Source organism: Vitis vinifera, chromosome 13, assembly GCF_030704535.1.
Source record: "Vitis vinifera cultivar Pinot Noir 40024 chromosome 13, ASM3070453v1".
Classification (NCBI taxonomy): Eukaryota; Viridiplantae; Streptophyta; class Magnoliopsida; order Vitales; family Vitaceae; genus Vitis; species Vitis vinifera.
In genome coordinates, this window is record NC_081817.1 from 13062433 (window position 1) to 13073489 (window position 11057).

At 34.0% G+C, this 11057-nt stretch overlaps 1 protein-coding gene across 2 annotated transcripts; it reads right to left on the reverse strand.

Moving 5' to 3' along the window:
• Positions 1-797: 797 nt before the first annotated feature.
• Positions 798-8942, reverse strand: LOC100243052 (vesicle-associated membrane protein 727). Of its 2 annotated transcripts, none has more exons than XM_002269098.4 (6): positions 8803-8942; positions 8091-8321; positions 7431-7632; positions 7221-7341; positions 1239-1301; positions 798-1120 (listed from the first exon to the last, which is right to left on the reverse strand). In XM_002269098.4, the coding sequence occupies exons 2-6, from the start codon at positions 8278-8280 to the stop codon at positions 977-979; spliced, it is 720 nt and encodes a 239-aa protein (XP_002269134.1). In that variant the 5' UTR covers positions 8281-8321; positions 8803-8942; the 3' UTR covers positions 798-976. The 2 variants fall into 2 exon arrangements, with proteins under 2 accessions (XP_002269134.1, XP_010658865.1); XM_010660563.3 differs by having other exon boundaries at positions 8693-8826.
• Between the last annotated feature and the right edge of the window lie 2115 nt (positions 8943-11057).

The following is an 11057-nucleotide window of genomic DNA, read 5'->3' on the forward strand; positions in this document are numbered from 1 at the left end:
GTCATTTTAAATATATATATATATGAGTAAGGGGGCTTATTCATCCCATTTCAAAAGTATTAGAGATCTTTTAACTAAATATCTCTTAACTATTATTATATTTAAATTATAATTATTTATTTAGGAAAAAACAATTATGCTTCTATAAAAATATTAATATCTATATTTTTATAAGACACATATATATACACTTTATGATTTTATTCTAATAATATTACTTATATTTTCCGAAAATTACTTATTTTTAATTTATTTATAATTAAAAAGAATTTTTTATTTTTAATAGGCTTGAATTAGATTTTAAAAATATTATATAAATTCAATTTATAAATTTTTTATTAAATCAAATCATAAAAATTTATAAAAAAAAATTATTTTAAGAAGCATTCTTAGAAAAAATAAATAAATAAATAAATAATTTCATTCATTTTTATTTCTATTTTTTTTTAGATTTGAACTAAATACACTTAAATTTTTTCAAATACTTTTCTTTTTATTTTTATTTGTTATATTCATTTTTATTTTTTATTTTTTTGGATCCTCCAACTCATAATGACTAAAAATTTATTTGACAATACATTATTTATATAAGAGAAACTTTTGAAACAAAAACCAGACATGGGATGAAATTTATAAATTATTTTTAAAAGTTAAAAATCACTTCTAGTGTTTATGAGAGAATTTTTCTAAAAACACTAAAGAAACCATTCCAAATATGTGACTCAAACATCTGGAGAAGAGAGTGAAATTTACTCTTTTTGTACAATATATAGCAAGCGTATGGTAGATTAAACCTCTTGATCATCAACAACTGATATATGAATTATCAACGTAGTTTAATCGCAGAGGATGTAACGGGGTGTGGAATTCTACAATCCAGCAAGTCTCCAAATACACAAACTAATAATATTTTTGTTTCTTTTTGTACACCAGAAGAAAGTCTTGAAGTATTACTAAATTTCGCCCCCCACGCCCATCAACATTTGAAACCCTTACAGGCTATAAGCCACAGTATTATGATTAGGACAAGGACGATTCCTCCCACCATCAGCTTCAAGCGGAGGTTCTGGAGCCACATCTTTCGCCGCAGTTGCCTTCCCTGCCTCTGGAAACTGTCCGCCTGAATGCAAAGCACAATTTCCCCACATCATCAATCACAAGCTTCCCCAAGCTCTCTCTCTCTCTCTCTCTCTCTCTCTAAAGATCTTACAGCCATAGCAGAAATAAACAGCACATACCTGGAACTGAAGGTTTTCTGTTTTGTCCACCAGTAGTTCAATCCTCTCTCCGCGATCCAAAACCTGCAGCCCCCGAGAAAATAGAAGGTTATTTTTCAAATTAGTTTACAATCACAAACTAAAGATGTCCAATGCCTTGAGGCTCTATACAGCATTACATGAACAGGGAGAGAGGTTTAAAAATAAAAATGAAGAAACATGTTCTGGAAGCTCTAATTTATTTTGAACAAATGGCAATTGACTATTTTCTCTAACCATTTATTTAGCAAATTACCCTACTCCACCAATACAGTGGATCAAAGAGGTCTCTTCATTTGAGCATCACATTCTAAATCTGGTCCTTTAAAATATACATATAGATAAGCAAACTTGGCTAAAAGGTACACATCTCTTAAAAGAGTAACAACAAGGAAGGCTCACTATTCAGCCCATTTCCTTTCAAGGATAATGAAAGCGTTACTACTCATTGCATTATTAGCTTAATGCAATGATAGCTCCACTCTAGAAAGCCTTACTACTCATATCTCTCTCTCCATATACAGATGAGGCAAAGGAGAGTAGCTCCCCAAATCAGGTGCTCTCAACTCCTAACAAAACCAACATGACTACCACATCACCTTCACCAAGCCTAAGAGAGGGAACAGAAAATCACACAAATTCTAAAGGCATTTTATAGTATATATTCATCTTGTTTGCAGACCCAAAATACCAGTTCAGAAGCATCCACCTATCTTCACCAAATGATTAACCATTAAAATTTTGTCCAGGACTATCATTCACAAATAGATCCACCATAAGGGTATGAGGATGCCATATTTCATTTTCTGCACACCCTCTGCACCCCAGCCTGCCAATTTACCTAAGATTTTGCAAAGAAATTCTATTCTGGAGCTTTTCCAATTTGGGAACTTGCCAACCCTGTCCTTTTCCAGTACACCTCCGAAGAAGGAATACTGTGTGGGACTTGCACCAAGCAGACAAGGTTTATACCAGTCCATATGAACATGAGGACAAGAAGGCAGTCACTGATGTCTTAAATCTTTGGCTTACACCACCCCAAGGGGTGGGGATTTATGAGACTGGGACGGTCATCAACACCAAAGCCTCTCTGGAGAGACAAAGTCTCTACGTACAGTTATGATGCTGGCTCCATAGGGGGGATCAGATTGCTAGGTGTCAACTCAATGACCTTTTTTTTTTTTTTTTTTTCTTTTCTTTAAAGGTTAATTTTTATCCCATTGGGACTTGAACCTGGAACCTCCCACAAACCCTCCCCATCCCTTAACCACTTGAGCCAGGCCTCAAGGGCAACTCAAGTCAATGAAATCTTAACCCTACTAAATGTGGCAAACTAAAAAAATCTTGTCTCACCATTCCAAACTGTCTAGGGCCTTACAGTCATAGGTCAACATGTCTTTGCTCACTGGCTCAAACACCTCTTTTTTTGGGTTCTTGCTACACCTGTAACCAAAACCATGGTGAACACCACCAGTTGAGTCCTCAATCTTGAATGGACATGGCCAATTAGGTTTTCTCACCATGTCCAAAATGGCAACATTTTTAAGCCCATCATTCTTCCCTTACTATTCACCAACGTCAACATCCTATTCTAGGAACAATAATTTTAAATTTCATTTACTTATTTTTCAAGAAAAAGCAAAAAGGAAGACCTGAACTGAGCATGAACCAGTCTCTACAAGAAGAGACTAAGCATGATTAGGGGCTTCAAGCCAAGAGGCCAAGGTAGACCAGGAAATCTGTGAACACACTTCCTTCTCCAAGTATATGCTGAACTCTACCATTCCACGGGCAACAAAAGGTCCCAGCTTATATGTTTAGTTGAGCCCAAAAAGCATGCTAAGGATTAATAATTTTCAGCAAAATGTACCATAAAGCATCACCATTTGAACAGCTGTAGAATCTTTGGTTCAATTTAATAAAATCATGGAGTACCATTCAACCTTTTCATTCATTGAAAACAAAAGCTTCATTGAGCAACAAAAGGGAGAAGGGAACATTCACTGCCAGAACTAAAAGAGAAAGAAAGAAGAAAAATAAAATACAAAAGTCAGTTAAAAATCCCCTCCTAGGTCTACAAGCATCAAAACACTTCTTTGTCCAACTAGTTAGCTCTTCAAAATGATCATTAGCAGGGCCAGCTCAAACTCTACCTCCATGGATGAGGAGAGAATAAAATCCAGTAGCCTGGAAAAAATCCAGTAACCTCAACCTTCAATTTGCTCCATCCCACCCCTCTAACTTCTCTAAAGCCTTCTAAAAGTGTAACAGTGTCCACTTTGAAAGCATTATTCATCCTATCCAGTTATAGGTAACACCAATCTGACATCTCCATGGATTTAAATATTGCCTATAATTCCAATTTTCCTGAATTCCTAAGGGAGCTTCAACCATCCAGTCAAATAGCTTCCACTAAGAAACAAGATTACCTACAAACCAACAAAGCACTCCACATCTTTTGTCCTCAATTCCAACACTCCAAATATTCTTCCGCTTCTCTCTCCTTTCAAACCTTCAACTTTCTAAAAGTAATACCTAAGCTAACCTAAGAAAAAGCTCCTAAGAAATCCTTTACCTTCATCAGAAATAGAAGCCAAGCATCCAGAAACATAATATTGAACAAAGTGAGTCTAACTCCAATTCAAACAATTAGAATCAGGCAATAAGAATTATGAAAAAAACAAATAAATAAAAATCAATTACTTCACAATATTGCTCCCACCAACTAATACACATATGACACATTTGTTTAGTTTTGGCATGGTATCCTACTTCAAAACACTAACAAGTACTAATTCTTTCCAAAACAAATAATACCTTACAGATTTTCCAAACAAATATACTATGGCATTCACTATCAAAGCAATGGCACAAGACCACAATAGGTTATGACCTTTTTTTTTTTTTGTAGGTAAATAAAATGAATATAGCATATTAAAAGCGCCAAAGAGAGTGTAGTTTATGACCATTTTCACTGATTAGGAACCTGATTAGATGATATTATTTTTGCTAAGTGAAGCAGAAATGTTTGGGATTGTCTCGGCGAAAAAGAATATCCTTTAGGTTTGTAAGTATTGGTGTCTGAACACAGAAAAATCTAACCACTTACAGAAAAAATCCATTATGGCATGAAAATATATGTACAAGGTTTGTCCTGTCTATCAAAATTGATTCAATGTGAAAGAGAATTTGTAAATCATCCTTCCCTAAGGACAACAAATCTCCTAATTAGATAATTGTGAGACTGAAAAAATGGGTAATGACCAATTATACCAACTTTATGCAGTACACAGTAGCAAGTTGGACAACACAAAAAAAAGTGCCGACCACTGTAACAGTTGTTCATGAATCTTAAGTTTGAGCCATGACCAACAATGTTCTGCAAGTTTTAACCTTTCAATCAATAATAGAAGATTTAAAAATACATGAGAAACCAAATGTAACAAGCAGAAAAATAGTCCAAGATATGGTAAAAGGCATATTCCCAGCAGTGACACAAAAACTGGCCCAAAAATTGAATAAGCAAAGCAATAAGTAATCAATAAAAAATTAAATTAAACAAACAAATAAAGCATGGCTGCTTGAGAAGGATGAAACATTTACAACTGAAAATCAGAGTCAATAATGAAAAATCTTGAACAGAATGCAACTAGCAGTGGCACACGTGTTGCACATGGAAGTGTTTCGATAAGGACAAATAAAAAATAAGAACTTCACATGGAATCACGATTATGTAATGGATCCTTGCACCTTCCCTTCATAACATAAACCAGGTTTGTGCTCCTTAACAATGACAATGACATTACCAGAAATCAAGCCAGGGTGAATTTCCACCATTAAAAAATATCCTTAGGGGCATGACTGGCATCATTCTATTTCTTAAAGAAAAATTTTAACAATTGATCAAATACTTCTCTAGAGAGAAACATTTCATTAGTACCACCCAATATATAGAAATTTAAGAATTGCAAGGAACCATCAATTTGACATTCCCTCGTGCTTAAAGTTATTGAGATGACACATTCCATCAAATTGCATTGAGAATGAGATCATTTGGCTACCCCTCATAATAAAAGTCACAAAGATGACACATTTTGGTGGTTTCATGATTTTAGCATCCCCAGTTCAAAGGTATTCATTTTCACTACATGGCCAACTATGATGCAATGGAAGTAAACATGATCATAATCAACAAATATTGATTTCCTAAAAAGTTGTATGGATCTCCGCCAAACACATCAAACCAGAGCACTTGGAGCCTTAAGTAATTGAAAAAATAATAAAAAAAATTGCAACTATCCAGGTGCCTCATAGGATGCTTTGTGCATTATAACTCCCAATATTTGAAAAGTTTCAGCCAAAAATCCACCAAACAGCTTGCAATGCATACTTCCCATCAGTTGCAAACATGTCTTAGAATTTTGATATGTGACAACTCAAAGGATAATTAGGAATCATGCCATATGGCTGCCTGTCCTTTCATATGTTCTCATATCCACACCATCAAACTCATTCAAGCATAGTAGTTTACTCTTTTACATTATTTTAATAAATTGTAAGAATGGAGGGTTAATTTTCATTATTTGGTGCAAAAGACACCAAGGATCATACCAAAGACAGGTCCCGGATTAAAAAATGATAGTGGAGTTACATGTATCAAATCTCTTTTAAGTTTCCCATTACAAATTGATAAATAATGAACAGACTGCAAATTTTACCCACAGACATAGTGAAAATAAATGATACAATAATTTGAGAAACATAATGCCATCAACATAGCAAAGCATTTCACTTATCAGATCAAGCAAATTTTTTATTAAAACCAATATACAAATCCCATGGAACTAATATATAGTGACAAACTACAAGTTTAATTGTTGTTCAGTGCCAATGGTCATAATCTTAAGAGTGACAATGACCATTTCTTAAGTCAGCCCAGAAAGCTCAGAGGAAAGGTAGAATAAGGGTAAGGAGGATCAGACCCTTCTGGATGTGACAGCACTTTGAAAAAAACCAGACCAGAAAATTTTCTGAGGGGGAGGAGTACAAGACAACTGGAACAGACAGCCAAAAAAACATTGCACCAGAATTATAGGGATATCTCTTTTTTGTTCACTCTAGCTAAAGCAGTCCTTCAAACAAGACTTGCTCTCTCTTATCCCTTTTTATCCTTTGATTGTTTCATGTATAATTCATGTCCACCAGCAAACCACTCCTTTCCTTCACCATTTTTAAGAATAAAGCTTGCTCAATAGTAAAAAATGTTGGCCATTATCTTAAAATTTAAGAACTTTATAAATTTGTTAGATCCTCCCTATATTATTCCGTTTCCATCACAGCATGGAGTCTAAGGTAGCCAACAAGCCAAACGTACAGGTGCAAGTTAAACCAGTTCAATTAGCAATCTGATAGGTACACCTACTTGATATTTCTAATGTTTTGTTCTCTGTTTCAGTCTGCATCTTCAGATCTTATTTTATGAAGTTATTTAAAAGAAGCATGAAAACTTATATTCTCTAGAATTTGTACAAACTTGATAAAGCACAATCACAAAAACCAGGATGAAAGCCGAAGGCCTCGTATGAAGTATCATGGAGACAGAAGAAAAACTATTCGATAATAACTAGGAAGCTTATTGCCCTCCACTTGATGTACTAGCTTCCCATGGAAACTCATATTCTACACAGACTTTCATTGCCATATAGAATAAGCAAGACTACCCATGATTCAAGCATAACTAACTTACTAATTTGCTTACTCCCCTTCCCTACACCTGCAGGTAAGCCACTAACATGCTTAATTGAATGTTTAATCGAAACTTCAAATTACAATACAATGTAGGCCAAATTAGAAATTTATTCACTGCCCACCTTGGTCAAAGAAAGACTAAAAATTTTAAAATTGCCTTTTTATATTAATCACATGTTAATAACCCATACATCTCACCAAAAACATGAAACATACCTTCTCAATGTTGTCCATCATTATCCCCTTGACCTCTGTTATCTGAGCTTTCAATTTAGATAGCTTACTTATTTCTTCTGGATGGTTCATACAATACTGCATGTGCTCCTTAAGCTTTGGCCTGTTAAACACAGTAGAACATTGAAAAACATCAAAATTCAAGCTTCATCAAGGTTATGTCCAAAAAAGGAAATAAAAAGATATACACACCCAAACTCTCTGTCAAGATTGTATGCAATGCTAAATCTGTCTTCAAATAAGTCATCATCATCATCATCTTCATCAGCAAGTGGGTGTGGACCATCACTTCTAATACTCCCACCATAGCGCTGTTTGAAATCATCCTTCACACGCTCAAGAAACACAAATGGTGCACCCCTCCCAGCTGACTCATCCGCAACAACAAGAAAAACTGCAGAGCCAACAAGCACGTTCAACCTGATTCATTGTACAAAACATAACACACCATTTGGTTGGCCTTTTCTTAGGCGTGTTTTGAGAAGCAAAAGAGAAACAAGCCCACCTTATTTTTGTTTTTTCAGTTTGTTTGAACGTGAAAGGAAAATCAAGCTTGGGTGAGTTATTTTGTCAAAAAGAACAGTTTAACATGCATTGACGATGGAATCAAAGACAAGCCAAATATTTTCCTTATAACATTTCATTTCAATTAAAATCTTGTTCTCCTCACTCTTTTTCTCTCCCAGTGAAGTACTGGGAAAGTCCATTCTGAAATCTCATCTCCCAATACAAGTTTTTTACCCTTTTTTTTTTTTTTGCTTCTCCAAACACATTAAAAAAGAAAAGTGATATTGAAGTGCTAACCAAACAGCATCCATAACTACAGTAGCAGCAGAGATCAAGAACTAATACCGAATCCACTGTCAATGAGGAAGTTGAAGGTGTGCCCATCACACGAGTATGTGTACTTGCTGCTGTTGGAAGGTAGCTTCTGTAAGCATTGAACAGCAATGGTACTGAAGTTCCCAGAGAAAGAAGTGTGCTCCGCAAGCACAACCGTCCCTTTTGCCACAAAGCTATATATTAAGCCTTTCTGACTCATCCCTCAAAAAATTTTCACTAAGCCTTTAATGCAACAGTAACCTATAACAAAATTAGAAATCATAAACTTGAGCAACTTCAATTGAAACGAACAAATATTCAAATATTCATCAAAGCCGAGAAGAACATTATATCCAAAATACAAACCCAAATTTCAAAAAAATAAAAATAAATAAATAAATAATTGATTAAAAAAATAACTTAACAATGCAAACAGAGATTCAACAATACACCAAACAAGGAATACAGATTTGCCGCAAATAAACCAAACAATCCCATATTCACCCAAAACCCACGCCTAGATCTGAACAACAAAGAGGAAAATCCAAGAACTAAACGTAACGAAGAAAACAAGTTCTCACGGCAGCGAACTAAACCCTAATTCCGAAATTGAAGAAAAATAAGATGCAAACCGCTGATTTGAAGATGAAACGAATTGGGTAGAAGATCAAGAATAAGATGAATCGACTATTGTTGGTAGAAATCTAAATAGAGAGATAATTGTAGAGAGAGAAAGGGAAACCTGAAGCTGTTGCTTCGCCTGTAAGACTTGGAAGAGTCTGAATTTGGATGTAGCGAAGTGATGAAGGACGTGGAATTGAAATTTGTATTAGTTTTGGTTTATTTTTATCAACCCAACTGACCTCCCACGTGTCATAAACGCATTCCAACATAAATTTTTTTAAACAGTTTCCGTTGCCAATATCAATTTATAAATTGTGCGACATCTTGGGCCATGTTTTTAAATTAAATATAAAAAAAAACGTTTTTGATATTTCTTTTTTTAGAAAATAAGAGTGTTTCATAAGCTATTTAATAGTAAAACAACAAGAAACTCATTTGAATAATATAGATGATGCTTAGATATATTTTTTATTTTTATTTTAAAATTAAAAAAATTATAGAAATTTCTATTAAAAAAATATAGGAACTTGGAGAAAAGGTTTATAAAGAATTTTTATTTAAATTCTATACAAGAAATTAAAAAAATACTTTTTCAAAATTTAAAAAAAATTAAAAATTAATAAATATACAAGATAAATTTTCATTTTTATATGAGTTTTTATATTTTATATAAGAAAATTATTAGGGAATTTATGTAACCATACATAGGGAGCAAAAAAATTACTTTTGAGAATTTTACTTTTTACTTTTGAAAGTCGGTGGATTTTGAGGAAAATAAATGTCTTTTCATACACTGTAATAGTGGTGCCCTTCCCAAGTCATGGATTGATTTTGGACACCCACTTGGAGAAGCCACATGAGCACCGTCCAAGTCAACTGACCACTTAAACCGATGACATGGTTCATGTACATGTCACCATCCAATTAGACACTCCATACGAATTGATTTTTTAAAAAATATTTGCCAAAATATAACAAAACGAATAGTGAGATTTACCCTCAAATGCCTTCTTCTCTCTTCAACCAAACCCTAACTCCAAAAACCCATGTTCTTTCTTCTTTGTTCACATGCACAACCCATTTAAACCTCATATGATCCATAAAAAATCCATTTGGCTCTGTAATCCTGTGCACCCATTTTGCTTATCTTGAGCACCATCAATGACTTCGGAGTTGGGATTTTCAATACACTCTTGGCACCTACCCTCATGTTCGCCTCGCCTTTTCCAAGATCCTTTCCTCCATCCACCTCTGATAGTATATTCTCCCATGGAATCCTATATTTTTCATAAAGATTTGTACATCTTTTATATTTTTCGTTTTTGGGTTTTTTTGGTTGATTCAAATTTTATTAGCTACAAAAATGGAGAAAGATTGGTGCATTTAGCTTATTTGCTTTATTTTATGATCGGTTTGTATTTTCTTACAAGTGCTTCCTTTGATTTTATTTGCTTTATTGGTGCAAGTGCTTCCTCTATTTTTGAGCATCGGGATTATATAGTTTGTTGTTGTTTTTTGTTGATGGTTGGGTTGAATCAATTGAAGCATGGGAATAGGCTTGGATATCAAATGATGCCTATTCCTCACTAATAATCTCCAATTCTAACTCGATTCAACAATTTAATGTTGCCTTGCTTTTATGTTGAATTTCAACTATTTAAGTTGTATTTATATGTTTATTTAATGGGTTGATGTTGGTGATCCAAAAGAGTAGGTTGAGTGATTTTTTATAGTTGTTAATTGGTGAATTTAATGCATGGGATAACAATTCATATTTAGTCATGAGTAGATGACTATAAATTTTAAAAAATACTCTTGTTAGTTTGATTGAGAGTAAAGTTTGAATAATTTTCTTCATAGATGTTTTGAATTTTTAATGAGTGAGGGTTGGATTGACGAAGAAAATAAAACAATCGTAGTAAAGCAAACTTGAATTTATGTGAGAATTAGGCAAAATAGTAGTGAAGCCTTAGGAGCAAATTTGATGCTCACAGCCACAAACATGAATTTTGTTATGTTTATTTGTGTATAGTGGTCATAGTAGGGGTCCACCCTTGGATGAAGGGGTTGACCGTAATTCAGGTAATGACATTTGGATATAATAATTGTTTTCATGGGAAGTTGTAGGAGGTGAATTATAGGTTGACCTGGTTGTTTGGAGGTAGGCCCTTAGCTGTAAACATTGTTGTGGTTTAATATGGGTAGTAAACAAAATAGAGGAAGACTCGTTGTTTCAAGGGTTGGACCAAAGATAGGGACATTAGCACAATTTGGCTTGAATAGTGAAAAAAAACAGTGGTTAGCCCATGAATTGAGAGGTTCACTCCCCAACTTATATAACATAGCAAATTACTACCAAATAAAATAGAATAA